Source organism: Rutilus rutilus (genome assembly GCF_951802725.1).
Source record: "Rutilus rutilus genome assembly, chromosome: 13".
NCBI classification, from domain to species: domain Eukaryota; kingdom Metazoa; phylum Chordata; class Actinopteri; order Cypriniformes; family Leuciscidae; genus Rutilus; species Rutilus rutilus.
In genome coordinates, this window is record NC_140218.1 from 12,662,109 (window position 1) to 12,676,768 (window position 14,660).

At 39.0% G+C, this 14,660-nt stretch overlaps 2 protein-coding genes across 7 annotated transcripts; one reads left to right on the forward strand and one right to left on the reverse strand.

Moving 5' to 3' along the window:
• The first annotated feature begins 2,030 nt into the window (after nucleotides 1-2,030).
• On the forward strand, nucleotides 2,031-7,262 carry LOC311301820 (torsin-1A-like). 2 transcript variants are annotated; one of them, XM_084427171.1, is made up of 7 exons: nucleotides 2,103-2,303; nucleotides 2,945-3,210; nucleotides 5,056-5,231; nucleotides 5,328-5,461; nucleotides 5,702-5,974; nucleotides 6,496-6,959; nucleotides 7,042-7,262. In XM_084427171.1, the coding sequence occupies exons 1-5, from the start codon at nucleotides 2,156-2,158 to the stop codon at nucleotides 5,944-5,946; spliced, it is 969 nt and encodes a 322-aa protein (XP_084283297.1). In that variant the 5' UTR covers nucleotides 2,103-2,155; the 3' UTR covers nucleotides 5,947-5,974; nucleotides 6,496-6,959; nucleotides 7,042-7,262. The 2 variants fall into 2 exon arrangements, with proteins under 2 accessions (XP_084283296.1, XP_084283297.1); XM_084427170.1 differs by having other exon boundaries at nucleotides 2,031-2,303; nucleotides 5,702-6,959.
• Nucleotides 7,263-7,268: 6 nt separating this feature from the next.
• LOC311301813 (uncharacterized protein) lies at nucleotides 7,269-13,283 on the reverse strand. 5 transcript variants are annotated; one of them, XM_084427159.1, is made up of 9 exons: nucleotides 11,227-13,283; nucleotides 10,379-10,582; nucleotides 10,225-10,287; nucleotides 9,404-9,983; nucleotides 9,013-9,281; nucleotides 8,730-8,851; nucleotides 8,338-8,566; nucleotides 8,019-8,168; nucleotides 7,277-7,730 (listed from the first exon to the last, which is right to left on the reverse strand). In XM_084427159.1, the coding sequence occupies exons 5-9, from the start codon at nucleotides 9,218-9,220 to the stop codon at nucleotides 7,705-7,707; spliced, it is 735 nt and encodes a 244-aa protein (XP_084283285.1). In that variant the 5' UTR covers nucleotides 9,221-9,281; nucleotides 9,404-9,983; nucleotides 10,225-10,287; nucleotides 10,379-10,582; nucleotides 11,227-13,283; the 3' UTR covers nucleotides 7,277-7,704. The 5 variants fall into 5 exon arrangements, with proteins under 5 accessions (XP_084283284.1, XP_084283285.1, XP_084283282.1 ...); XM_084427158.1 differs by having other exon boundaries at nucleotides 7,269-7,730; nucleotides 9,013-9,983; XM_084427156.1 differs by lacking the exons at nucleotides 7,277-7,730; nucleotides 8,019-8,168; nucleotides 8,338-8,566; nucleotides 8,730-8,851 and having other exon boundaries at nucleotides 9,012-9,281.
• Nucleotides 13,284-14,660: the final 1,377 nt, after the last annotated feature.

Sequence of the window (14,660 nt, forward strand, 5' to 3'; positions counted from 1 at the left end):
TATGACATTAAAATTATTTTTAGAATTAAATACATAAATTAAGCAATACAAATGTGTTTATGTCTGATAACCTTTTAAACACAAACTTCTGCAGACACTGAAATGACGTACAACTGTGTGATACAGTACAAATATTTTGAGTGTCCCTCATTTTCCTATAAATAACCACGATTGTACCGCATTTTCCTTTTCTGAAGTTGGCAACCCTAATTGTAGGCTACATCATGACATCTTAGGCATATTGTATGAACAGAAACGTGACTTTAAAAAGTATTTTAGTTAAATATTTTTGACTTCGATCCGATCAAAATCCATGTGAAAACAGCTTATATTTAACTAAATAAAATTACGTGTTATGGGTAGCGCAACTCTGACTGTTTAAGCCCCGCCCCTCACTTCCGGTTCTGTGGCAGCGGTCCTGAAACCGCTGGTGCTGCGGGCCTGCAACTGGATATATCCATAGACAGTATATAAACGGATATATCGCAGCTTTTGACAGAGTGCTCCACTTCGCCATCTGGTGGTCAATACAAATTCTTACACCAACTGTGTCAATGAATTCCATCCATTTTCCAAAGTGCTTGTCCTATGTAGGGTTGTGGGGAGGCTGGAGTCTTTCCCAGCGTCTCGGGTTGAAAACACACTGGACAGATGGACTGGCCATGACAGGGATGACACACACACACATTTACACTCACACCTACGGGCAAACTTCCATTCTCTAATTCACCTGTCCTGTGTGTCTTTGGATTGTGAGGTAAACTGGAGCACAGAGTAAACCAACACTGAGAAAACATACAAACTGCACACAGAAAGGCCTCCTGACACAGCTGACACTCCAATACTACACACACTGGATTATACATGTTATGATGTTTGTTTGTTTGTTTGTTTGTTTGTTTGTTTGTTTGTTTGTTTGTTTGCGTTATTATTGCTTCAGGAATGTGTTTTGTTTTTTATTTAAAACTTTTATTTTTGCAAATAAATTACTATATAAAGATTTAGAAAAAAAAAAAACAGATGCATTTCTTATTCTTTCTTTGCGCTGTAATACAGTCCGTAAAATGAAAATATGTTATTCTTCTCCTTCCAATAATAAAATACTGATTTATGTTGAAAATCATTCAAACTTCAAAGATCAAAGTTCATCATTTATGAAATGCTCCCGGTTGTAGCCTATGTTTTTTTTTTAGGTCAGTGTATTATGAATGACACGTGTTTTCTGAATGAGAGTTGTTGCCAGTGTTATGGTGAAACAAGCTTGTTTTGAGGTATAAAGTGTTTTGTTGGTCTTAGTGAGTTTTGGAGGTGAGATGAACTGTTTGGCCAAGATTTACGTTGGTAATGCAGACTGAAGAGTTTTGAAAATGTGGCTTGAATAACGAACACTGATTGTTAGCAATAAAAAATAAATAAAAAAAAAAAACTGTAATTTCATTGTAAACATTCTGCTAAGATTTTATATTTCAATATAATTCCTCCAGAAATGCACAGAGTTTGCAATCGTTCTGATTTGAATGTGCTTTTATCAATTTTGAAAGCTGCAAATATAGTGAGGTATGAATTCAGTTCAATTATCAGTTATTTGTATAGCGCTTTTCACAACACATATCGTTTCAAAACAGCTTTACAGAAAATACATGTCAACATTACAATTACAACATGCATCAATTGCATATAATGAATGAATGTAATTACAGTACATTACAACATGAATGACAAAAGTGTTCATGGATTTTGAAAAATGTGGTCATTGAATGCATTTTGTGTGAAAAATTGTTCAGACTTCTGTTTCACTGAATGTGTGAAGAGTTTTGAACACGTGGCTTCAGTATTGACCGATGCTTGTTACCAATTGAAGAAGAAAAAAAGAAGAAAAAAACCGGTAACACATTATTAGCTAACTGCGTGATTTTTATATGTAAATTTCTGATATTCATTACCACCTCTGATAACAGAGCACTCTAAATTGTAATCTACACACATGCATTTTCTGTAAAACTGCTTTGAAATATGTATTGTTTTAACAGGAAGCCGAATGTTTGCTGAAGGAGTAGCCTACAGTTTCACTCTTCTTAATTCGTCAGTTCCCCTCCGGGTTCCTTTTCAAAAATGAAACCAAGACTGAAAGACGCCTGAGTGATTCGCTTCCACGATGTTAGCGCAAAATCTTTTAATCGTTTTATTTTTGTTGTCTAATATAACATTAGCGTCAGGTTTCCTGGAAGTGCTTGCGGCTCTCGGCTCTTACCTGGTTAACTTGTTTTTGGAACGGGACGGTTTGCTGCCTTTTGACACTAAACGTGAGTATACCCGGAAAATAATGTATCGTATGTAGGCCTATTAAAAGTTAAGTTTACGCTTCAGATGGTTTGTTGTTTATTTCGAATGTCACAAACTTAATTTCGCAAACTTTAATAACTTTCAAGCAATGTGTAGGCTTAAGTTTTGTGGGGGTCTTTTTTTATCTTTTATCCCGCATAATAGCCTACATGTGGTAAGGGTTTTTTTTTTTGTTTGTTTTTTTTTGCGCATGGTTAAAATGTTAGTAGCTACGTCCCCCTTGCCACATTTTAGGGACCTGATACGTTTATAGCCTACGTCTTAAATTTGTATTATGTTTCAGTGCTTTTTGAACGAAAGGGAGAGATGTGTAAATTAGTCTATTTGAGACTCAAGTGTTGTGTTTTTATATTTCTTTAGAATTCACTTTCTGAAATTTAGCATTTATTATTCTAAATGTTATAATAACATTACTTTCATTTACTAGTCTAGTTTTTCCATGAGAAATTTGCAACATTATTGCAGATGTGGTACTGTGTAACAAAATGCAACCTTGTTAAAATGTTTTGTGCTCTCTCTGTTATTTATAGTTATATTTAGTATAGATTATCATTGCAAACTACAAACAATATTTTTGACCACATATCTTTACATCTTTCAGGTTTGGAGGCAGATTTAAATAAATCTCTCTTTGGGCAGCACATTGTGTCTGATGTTGTATTAAAAGCTGTATCGTCATTTATGACTGAAAAGAACCCAAACAAACCGCTGGTTCTGTCTTTCCATGGGACGTCAGGAGTTGGGAAAAATCATGTTGCTAAAATCATCGCAAGAAACATTTACAAAAAAGGGGAAAACAGCAAACATGTTCATGTGTTTGTATCTGAGCTCCATTTCCCACACAAAGAACATTCACACATCTACAGTGTAAGTACAAAATACATATTTCATGTTGCATAATCCATAGTTAGTTAGCGAATAGGTAGCCTATAGCTGTTGCAAGTGTTTTGACAACAGATTTCTGTGCCAGAGCAGGTCAATTTGGTGAGCAAGGCCACAATACTTCCCTGTGAAGTCACGCATAACCGGTCACCGTGATTTTGCCAAGTAAGACATAGCACATATTTTGTTGATCCTGGAATAACATTCCTGTCCTAAAATTTAGTCCTTACCCTATCCCTTACCCCTAAACCTAACCCTACCCATAACTTTTCCCTAAAATCAGAGGGAAATGATAGGTGAATAACACTGACTACGTTTACATGCAGCCAATATCCGGGTTATGGTCGGGTTAGGGTCACTATTTGGGTTTCTGAAACATTCGGAATAACCCGTTTACATGCGTGAGCAGAGAGAGTTACTCCTGTATACATGGAATTTGTAATCAGTTGGGAATATCCCGATGTAAACGGCGACGCACGGTTAGCGTCAGGACGTACGGACAACCTTAAGACGCAATATGCGTCATTTCCAATTCTTCTTCCTGTATCCAAAGACAACAACAGCAGCAGCACCCGGATAATGAATAGTTCGGGGCAGATAGCGATCGCCTTTGTTTGCGCTTTCCTTCTCGCTCCAAAAGTGTGTTGCTGTGCTGCGTCTCGCCATGTTAACCTCTACTTCTTGTTTACTTCCGGTATACTGCACGCGGGTTTCTGTATGCGCCGTCTCTACTCAAAAGACCAAGATTCCTTGCGAATAGAACATGCGCAGAACACAAATCAATGTTCCTTTTGATGGGGATATGCCGATACGCGTTTACATGACCAAATATTCGGGTTAGAAAAGGGGTACCCCAGGGGTAATATCCGGGTTTTTAAAAACCGGGATATGAGCATATCCGGGTTTTTGCCGGTGTTTACATGGCCGTGCGCGACCGGGTTATTGCTAATATCCCGGTTTTGAACGGGTTATTGGCTGCATGTAAACGTAGTCAGTGATGTTGAAGCACCTCACCCTGTTTCTAAGCCTAAACTTGACATAAACTGCAAACTTGTCCCTCAAATATGATTGGTTGATTGGAAAGTTGCCAAAGTTGCAAAAGTTGCAAAGAAAATTGGAAAGTTGCAAAGTCATGTGGTACTTGGTGAAATCACGTTCACCGCGCATAACCACACTCTAAAAAAATGCTGGGTGGTTTCAACTCATATATTTGGGTCAAATATGGACAAACCTAACTGTTGGGTTTCAAATTTAATTAAAAAATTTCCAATGATTGGATTAGTCCATATTTGATTCAAACATGGGTGCATGGTTAGATCAAGCTAAAGCTGAAGCTGAGTGCACATCATGTCATTAACATTAAAGCTCAATAACATACCATAACTTCCACTGCAAAACATTATTTTATTAATCAGTATTTTTGGCTTAAGTTCTAGCAAGATACATTAATGAGATTGATTTTAGAAATTATATCTTGAATTAGGTTTATTTGTCTTGTTTTATGGGTGGATTATTCCTTTAAGCAGTTTTGTATCTAAAATAAACAAAAGACAAATATTTAATATTTACATTTTGTCATTATGAGCACGGCCAAATTCATTTAGGAAAGTGAACTCCTTTTACTGACCCTTTAATTATATTTAATTAAATTTAATTAAACCAACAACAGTTTCACCCAAACCATAGCTAGCTACTGTACTACAGTAAGTGTTACTATACTAAAAACATAGTAAATCATATTCTTAAAAAATATACAAAAATCGCATGTTCTTAAAAGCATTTGCATTTGTATATTCTGTATATCCTTATAACCCTTATCTGTATATTCAGGCAAAACTAAAGAAATTGATTCCTGATGAAGTAGATTTGTTTCCTCGCTCCATGTTCATATTTGATGAAATGGACAAGATGCATCCTCAGCTGATTGACACTTTAAAACCTTTTCTGGACTACAATGACCGTGTAGACGGAGTGTCATTCCGCAATGCAATCTTCATCTTTCTCAGGTAAAAAATGTAATTGTTTGATTCAAGCTGAGTGTTAATAAAATACCTCTACTCTCCCAAAAGATCAACCCGACTAATGAGAAGCTGTGTTTGTAGTAATGCAGGTGGGAATGTGATTGTCGAGACGGCACTGGATTTCTGGAGAGAAGGCAAAACACGGGAAGAGATCAGGATGAACAGCAATGAACTGGAGACTAAAATCTCTCTAAACATCTTAAACGATAAAAACAGTGTGTATTGAAAGAATATTGAAACATATTTTCCAATGTACATTTAAAAAAAAATGGCTCAAGTATATTTTAAAGTATATTTATATAAATGTTTTTGATAAGTTTTATATGGAAATGGTTAATAAAAAAAGGTCATTAAATTCATTATTTTTTTATTACATTTAATTTCCCTTAAACCTGCACATATATTGTTACATTTTTGCATTACATATATGAAATTTGTTTCTCTACATTTTACAGGTGGATTTCAGCACTCCAGTCTCATAAATCATCATCTGGTTGATCACTTCATTCCTTTCCTACCTCTGGAGCTGAAGCATGTGCGTCAGTGCATCATGGCTGAGATGGTCAATCTGAAAAAAAAAACAGACTTTGATCTGGCAGATAAAGTGGCCAGAGATATGCCCTTCTTTCCTGAAAAAGAGAAAATCTTTTCAGATAAAGGTTGCAAGTCTGTCAGACAGAAACTGTTTCTCTATACATGAAAAGTGACAACCCAGTACCTTTGTTTTGGTAAGCCTTTCTCTGCAATAATTCTCTGACATAGGAAGGGGATCTTATTATAATATTACCGCCCCTTAAAGGAACACTCCACCGTTTTTTGAAATAGGGCTTATTCACATTCTTTCCTACATTTAGATAGGTGGGCAAATGCATTTTTGTGTCAGTGCATGCATTGTTTTAGTTTGACAGGGTCGGCGTTAGCTTAGCTTAGCACAATGAATGGAATCCTTTGTTGCCAGCTAGCATGTCCTGAGTAAAAGTGATCAAAAAAAAAAAAAAAAACACCTAATTACTTCTTGTGGCCTGCGTATTCACAACGAGTACAAATAGCGATCCAGATTAACACTAGGCGATTTCCTAGGCAGATATTGACTTGGGGCTATATTAGGTGGAAGCACAGGCAAAGCACAGCTGCTTAGGCGAAGCACTGCTACTTCGGCGCAGAGATATCACGCAACACATGAAATCAACACATGACTTCCGTCAACATACCAGCGTGAATAGTAGCTGCCTGGCTATTTTCCTTACAGTACACGAATGGCGATGAACATGGCTGATTTTGAGAGAGACTTCTCAGACAGTCAAGAACCAGAACCATACCTATTTGAACCAGAGTTTACAAAAGACGAGCTGCGTGCTTTGGAAATAGAACGACAGGAGGAGGAGGTTGCGATCGCTCAACAGCCTGAGGACGTGAGGATGAGAGCCAACATGAACTGGTGGTGTGAATGTGGGGGAATATGCCAACCTATGCCGAGTCTGCCGACTGAAATAGAGTGTCTGTGCTGTAGAGAGTGGGACATGTTTTTGCCATCGATGACCAGGCTCAACACGTCAGATCAAGATGAGCGTGCCCGAAGTTGTGTCACATCTACAGAGGATTTCACGGCGCTGATCCATTCTGCAGTACTCGATTTTTTTTTTTCCGGTGTGACAAAGTGAACTGGAAAAAACGCCCCACGCCGAATGGACCAAATGGACAGCTGTCCACAGAGTAAGTGATTATTTTAATCATGACGCATGTATAGATCGACCCATATTATACCTGTATTCACATAGAGTTGATGTTTTCACAGGCAATATACTGCTAGGTTGGTGGCTTATCGTGTTGTGCTGGAGTGGGCCTTGAAGGGAGAGACATTGGGCAGAGGAAATCGAACACCATTGCCATCATGTGTGGTCGTTGCTATTCGTAAAAAATATCCATCAGAGTCTGGTATATATATTGGCTTTCAAGAGGCACAGGAGGCAATAAATATGTTGTAACTGATTTCATGAATAAAGTCTTTGCAAATCCTGTCATCTCTGTTTACTTGATTTAATAAACTCTGGTAATGTATTACCAACATGTGATAAAACAGCTTTTACTATAGAAGTATTACATGTGCATGCTGATTCGCCATAACGAGAAAACAGAGAGAAAACTGAGAAATACTGTTATTATTATGAATAAACGTATGACAATAAAATTACACATATGATTTGGAGAAGGCACTGAAGGTCTAAAACTAAGTTTTGAATCTTGATGTGTGGCCTTCGATGACGTCCTCCTTGCTGGGTTTTGGATGGAGGCCAATATTTGCTGTCAGGCACGGGACTTGAATGCGAGATGATGAGTCTTTATATTTGATGGATGGGTCTAGTCTTCTTTTAACAACATCCTCCATAAGGTCATCTCTGAAATTTTGGGTTGTCTTTGTGTAAATAGGTCTTGCAATCCACTGTTTTGACTGTTTTTGTTACACAATGTTGTGTCTTGGGAGGCCTAAAATTAAAACGGTCAGGGATGAGTTATAATAATTTGGTAAGTCGGATATCCATTACCAGAACAAGTATTGTTACATTCTAAAACATTAATTTGGTCAGATATAAGTCAAGGCCAGATATTAGGCTATTTTAAAATCAATAGACATTTCTATTGCTGAAATGTAAAACGTGGTTCAGGTTCTAGTTTATCAGAGTGTGAACATAATTTATCCATTTTATATATGAAAAGTAACAATCTTCAACTGGTCATAGGAGAATTTATAATTGGTATATTTTTGGTACTTACCACTTGTTTCTTCCGGTTTACGTGGTGAGTCATGATTTTCATTGTGGTCCATAATGGCCAACATTGTGCGTGCCTGCATGGATTGGTACTCAAAATGCAGGCGCTTCGGGCAGTACTTCAACAGGGTGTTGTGGAAAACCTCGAGTTGTCCTGTTAAAACATAAATCAAAATTGACAGTAGAGATTAGAAAATGTATACAAGTTACTGAAACTTGTGTGCTTGATCTGTACAATAGTGGAAATAGTCAAGTTTTGACTAGTGTAAAATGTAGGCACTGGTAAAATTTCAGGGCATGGCCCCTCACTTGTTTAGACATACCTGTGTGCTTGAACAGCGCCATTTGCTCCAGATCTTTCAGTAGACGCGTGTTCAACACAACTTCATAGAGAGCTTTGTAGGCAGGTGAGTCCTGAGGCAACCATTTCTTCTTCCGTTGTTCATCTGATGAGAGGTCAGCGTGGTAGCACTTGTATTCAATTCCGTTTTCCTCCCATCGATGGACACCACATATGTGATGGAGGATGGACGTCCATCGTCTAAGCAACTCCTGATAATTACATTAGAGCACAAACAGAATTTTTTTAGACATTCCATTACATTCCTTTCAAAATTAATCTGAAAAAAATGCATGCTATAATGTTGTTTGTGTCAACTGTCTGTGATAATAGCAGTTGTACTGTGCATTTTACATCTATTCAATAAGCTTGTACCTTTTCATCTCCTTTAGAGGAGCTGCAGCTCCACCACATATGGTTGCTCACGCTTCTTACCCATGGAGCAAGGTCCTTGCAATGTTTACGGTTAGAGGCCATAACCAATTTCTTTTTTATTCCTGAATTATAACAGAAAAATGTTAGAATGAAAGTGGACCTCAGACAATGCACATATAAAAAAAAAATGTCTCCAATGGTACCTGTCAAACACAGAGTATCACAGAGAACAAAGGAGAATAAGTATTAGGGGTTGTGCATGTAATTAGACTAATAGACTTACCTTTTGCTACATGCCATGGGTCAAACTGGTGTGCGATGTCCGGATAGTCCTCTCGCATCATCTTCCTGATGGAGGGATGTCTGTCAGTGGTCACCACTTTCACATTAATCCCTTCATCTAAAAGCTTATCCAGACCTTTTTTGAAACCGATTGGTTCCATGGCGACAGAATTTTTGGCTTGGGTCACCAAGGTTACACATGATGACATTTTAGACCATATTTAATGAAGGTTTGTGTCCATTATTGACTGTTTTTGTTTGTTTGTTTACCTGAATCAAATCAAAAACAACAATTTGGTTGGTAGAGTCATCCATTAATGAATATGTGGTGTATTTGCACGAATGGCCTGGGCTTTCGCTCCTCCCATCCCCACAGACATGCACACCCTCACCATCCAGAGTCTGGCAGATGAGTCTGGCTTTGATGATGCTTTCCTGCTTCTTGTAGGCTTCGCTGATGACAGGAATGCGGTAGCTTGACTGTATGGTGTAAAATGCGGATTTTTGTGGTAGCTGAAGATTCAATAGCCCAGCCCAGTCAGCAATGTCTGTGTATGTTGCACCTGTGAAAAGTGTGGCTGCTGCTGAAACTAGGTTATTTTCAGCCATTCCCCGAGTATTGGGACATGACTCCCATTCCCCAGTGTGTCCATTGTTGAATTTCCATGTGATTTGTATTCTGCTGGCAAATGTTTTTATGTTCTGGTTGAGGTTGCACATTACTACTCCGCAAATTGTACATTTTCGAAAGAGTTCCATTAGTTTGGACTCGTTTACCATCCACTTCCTTTCCTTCCATCCTCGGTGTGGTCCAGACAGGCTTGCTGAGCTTCCTGTGGTAGAGGTGGAGGGGCTTGACAGAGGAACAAAACTGATGTCCGCTGGGTCAGTAGCCGGCTCGGAGGTCATGCTGACATCAAAGGCAGATGTTGAGCTGATGTCCATTTCACCAGAAACAATATGGTGTGTTTCCTGTTGTTGACAAATCCACATTGAATTATTTTATTACTCACATTTGCATTCTAGTGTTTGAGTACAATGTGTTTGTCACATCACATAAAATGACTTAGAGTAAACTGGCAATCATTTGACTGCTCTATGCCTGCATTTGAACGCGTTTCACGTAAATGCCAGCAGAATGAATAAACAATAACTGTAACCTTTTCATAACTTCCATCATGAATCAAAGATAACACGCAACTTGGCCACTCACATCAAAGGTTAGACTCATTCTTGGACCGCACACAGCCATCATGGTGGACAAAGACGCAATGTCCTGCAAAAGAAATATATTTCATGTTATTCATTAGTTTTTGCATTCATACAGTATATGTAACTATAACATGAAAAAGGGTTCATCAGCCTACCGATTGTTGTGTCCATGTGGGTGCAAGGGCAATCCATGGCTTAGTACATGTTGCTATCTGTGCAGAAGTCGTCAGCTGCAAAGGCAATGGAACCTTGAACATGGCAGTTTGTGATTTCTGGGGGGTTGATTGTGGTAAACCCGCAAATTGGTGAAAGGATTCCTCAGGTTCTGATAGCTCTTGCAGTACATCACTCAGCTCACCCTGATGGATGATTGTCACAATAAATGAAAAGTGTTACTCCACAAATTCAAAACATACAGGAACATGATTCAAAATCACATGAATGCAATGTCATATTGGATATTCATTGCCATTCATTAGAGCAAGGTGAAGGTAGTATCAGAGGACTGGACACTATCAGTGTTTCATGTAGGAAGAAAAGTGCTCCAGCCTACATTCTCTACAGATACTACCAGTGCTTATGTACTACTCAGTCAACTGACTCATCTTCTCTGACAGTACAGGATCTATAATAATAAAAATATAAAAAATAATATATATATATATGTGTGTGTGTGTGTTACATAAACAATGAAGACCGTTCTGCTACCTCCTTTGGTCAAAATGCTAGTACCCTTCTCCTCTCTAGTAGTTATACTAAAACTCCTGAGTCTAACTCGGTGAGAGAAATATAGCTAACTTAGCCCTCAGTCATTTCATTTTACAGGTAACGATAACAGCGATTTTTATTTTTGTTTGTTTGTTCATGCTAAACAGGTTGAATTCAACATGAGGTTCGTAGTCTAGATAGTAGTCTAGTCTATCCGTAGTCTAGTGCAGCATCTATTTTACATCCGAATAAAGACACAGATTAACATAAGGAAGAGAAATAAAAGACAACTTACATGTGCACTTTGTTCTTCCTGTGCTTTGAAAATAGATGGGACGGCCGTATCTTTCAGACGTAGTACCGTCTTTCTGGACCCATATTCCATTTTTTCAAAGTAGTCCTCTGGTGCAAAATGTTCTTCGCAAACACGATACTGCTTTATTTTGTTGAGAGGCGTTGAACTACAGATCTCCAGAGCTGCTAGCCATTTATTTCTCAGTTCCACATTAGATGGAATTCTGTGAAACATTACATTCGTGTATGTCCTTTGCTTGTTCTCACAACCTTTTGCTATGCAGGTAATAACCATGTTTGCTGTAACTTCTCAAAATAAATCATCCAAAAGCGAAGACACTCGGTGCAGGTCACGCCGGTATGTTCTTCTTCTTCTGTTTTTTTTTGACGCGTTGCACGCTGGTATGTTGACGGAAGTCGTGGGATTTCATGTGTTGCGTGATATCTCTGCGCCGAAGTAGCAGTGCTTCGCCTAAGCAGCTGTGCTTCGCCTGTGCTTCCACCTAATATAGTCCCAAGTCAATATCTGCCTAAGAAAATCGCCTAGTGTTAATCTGGATCGCTATTTGTACTCGTTGTGAATACGCAGGCCACAAGAAGTAATTAGGTGGGTTTTTTTTTTTTTTTTGATCACTTTTACTCAGGACATGCTAGCTGGCAACAAAGGATCCCATTCATTGTGCTAAGCTAAGCTAACGCCGACCCTGTCAAACTTAAACAATGCATGCACTGACACAAAAATGCATTTGCCCACCTATCTAAATGTAGGAAAGAATGTGAATAAGCCCTATTTCAAAAAACGGTGGAGTGTTCCTTTAAACTGCACGTTTCCACCCACATCGCCGCCATTTGGTTTTCGCAAGCGACAACAGTGTAACCAGTTCTAGAACTTCTAATGGCAAAAATTCGAGCATAAGCATGAAAACTGTTCTGTCAGACAAGCACAGAACACTATTTGACCAAAACATTTTAAACATGTTAAAAGTATGAAAAGCTAAATATGACGGTACATGCAAGTCGATTATAATTAGATGGATCAATGTAACTCAACACAACTACATAAATGTATCAACTAACCATTCAGAAACGTCCAGGGTGTGTTTCCCAAAAGCATCGTTAGCCAACTATGTTCGCAAGTTCCGTCATTATCAGCATAGTTCAATGAATCGGTGTTTCCCGAAACCATCGTTCCAACGAACAGTCGCAAACGGCATTACAAAGTTGTGTGGTTGAAACGACAGCTCTCGACCTGTGGTCAGAAGCATAGTTTCTAGTTTGCATGGCACGTGGACTTAATAAATCCTTATCTCGAGCAAAATAGGCAAGCTGACATTCAGTACAACCTGTGTTATTTATTTAGAATACATACAAATGTAAATTACGTCTTTTAGTTTGTCAAGAGATTTAAAGCACCGTTTTTGAAGAGTGCGCATGTGTGAACGTGCTCTAAGTAAGAACGAGCCAAATATTGAGTCTGGTAATAAAGCAAAATAACTGAGAAAAATTAGAAATGGTCTTCGGATGCCATGTCTGTAAGTTATATGACAAAATCTAGCGTTAATTCGATCTCAAACAGATTAATTAAAATAAGTAACTAGTCCACCACGTGCGAGACGTCATAAACCAACTTGGTTGAACGATACTTTGCGACATACGGTTTCGGGAAACAGTCGTGACTAGTTGATTTCTCCAACGATGCATCGTACTATGGTAGTTAAGCAGCGAGCTATATAGTTGTACGGGAAACGCACCTCAGAGTGTTTTCCCACCAGCGGAGCTAGTTGATAGATTAAACTTTTGCCGTATCCGGTCGGCAAAACTCCGAACACATCTTCCTTTTTAAGAATGACTTCAGTGCCGTTCTTTTCTCACCGAAAAGTGTAACTTCAAGTCTTCCAGAGTCGCGGCCAAAGCCGATTCAAAAGACCACTGTTCGCCAGCAGCAGCTCTTCTTTGTTTTCAAGTAGCAGGGAATTCACAACTTATGCCGTCATTATGTTAAGCCCGCTCACCGACTCTAGTATACACGATGTGATTGGCCTGACTAGAGTTTGTTTTTTCCAGCTCGCAAGCCTACTCCATGTATGTATCGCTGCAGCCCGGAGACCTGCAGGTGGGAGGAGCTTATGCCGCAAGTGGGAGGAGCTTATACCGCAAGTAGGAGGGATTTTCACAAATGTGCAAGTGGGAGGAGTTTACGCCGCAAGTGGGAGGAGCTTATGCGGAAATCCCCAAGCCGAGGAGCAGCCAAAAAAAAGACAAATATGGTTCAAAACCCGGCTAAACGAGCCCCCATTTATATGTTACGAACCCATCAAATTATTTATGGATCGGCATAACATATAAAAGACCACAGAGATTCGATGACAGTGTAAATAAATAATTTTAATTAAGTGATACGCCTTAGCGTACGCAGAGCATGGTGGCAAAAATAAACATAACAAAAACAAAAGAAAACCCTGACCCACACTATTCTTCAAAGCGGATGAAACTTGCCTGCCTCCCGTTCAAAACAAAAGACAGAGTTTGTGTGAGTCTTCCGGGTCCTCTTTCTCCTGCTCTCCACTAATCTATACTAAATAATATGCAAAAACCCATCACCAATTACCACCAGCTGTAAAATAAATACAATAAACTAACAAACAATAATCCCATATCGGGATCGTGCTTGTGAAACCAACATTGAACCAAGCTCTAAACAAGTACAAAGGAAGCAGCAGGCCGAGCACGCGTCGGAGCTTGTGCTCCGCCTGCTACCAGGAGCAGATGGGAAGTGAGAGAGAGCCCACGGTCTCCAGACTGGGCGTCTTTAAAGCAGTTGCCCCGCCCACAATCACAGCCGGCGGGACCTCACGTGATCTGTATAGGAAATTAAAAACAGATAGAAATAAACCGCACTCAGCAGCAGGTAACCGTGGCCATTTAGCAACGTAACACCCTGTTGTGTGCACACTGTACAGTGTGTGAGAAAAATTGGCACATTTCCATTCTCCAGTGAAACATCAGTCCTAATAAACATCATTAACAGAGGATGGTTGTCTAACTGCAATATTCTGTGGTATAACATTTTAAGGCTGTGAGTTTTCTGAATGTCCCCCAAACAAAGGCTGAGACAGTCACTTTCCTTTTGTTCTATTAAACAAAAATAAGTCTTTCATCTTTGTTGTAAGTTACGGGGGAGATTAAGCAATCACAGCCCAAATTGTTAACACCTCAAAAAGCTTACCCACGAGTCCAATGACGAGGGGAGGGGTTGCTTCAAAGTAGCAAACAAATGTAGTAAGAGCTGCATAACATTGTTAACTTGCCTTAAGTTATTTTTGTTTTTTCTACATTCTTTTCCAAAATGTCCGTGCTTGCCACAGTAAGAACAACTGGCTTCTCTAGGACTTTTGCGTTTCTTTGGCTTCTCTGAGTTGACCTTAATGGATGCTG

Excerpts from the sequence above, each read along its gene's own strand:
- LOC311301820 (XM_084427170.1), top strand. The coding sequence starts at position 2,156 with ATGTTAGCGCAAAATCTTTTAATCGTTTTATTTTTGTTGTCTAATATA. Across the intron at positions 2,304-2,944 it reads GCTGCCTTTTGACACTAAAC|GTTTGGAGGCAGATTTAAAT; the intron begins GTGAGTATACCC and ends TACATCTTTCAG. Across the intron at positions 5,462-5,701 it reads CATCTTAAACGATAAAAACA|GTGGATTTCAGCACTCCAGT; the intron begins GTGTGTATTGAA and ends TACATTTTACAG.
- LOC311301813 (XM_084427155.1), bottom strand. The coding sequence starts at position 11,520 with ATGGTTATTACCTGCATAGCAAAAGGTTGTGAGAACAAGCAAAGGACA. Across the intron at positions 10,583-11,226 it reads AGGAAGAACAAAGTGCACAT|GGTGAGCTGAGTGATGTACT; the intron begins GTAAGTTGTCTT and ends ATCATCCATCAG. Across the intron at positions 9,984-10,224 it reads GAATGAGTCTAACCTTTGAT|GAAACACACCATATTGTTTC; the intron begins GTGAGTGGCCAA and ends TGTCAACAACAG.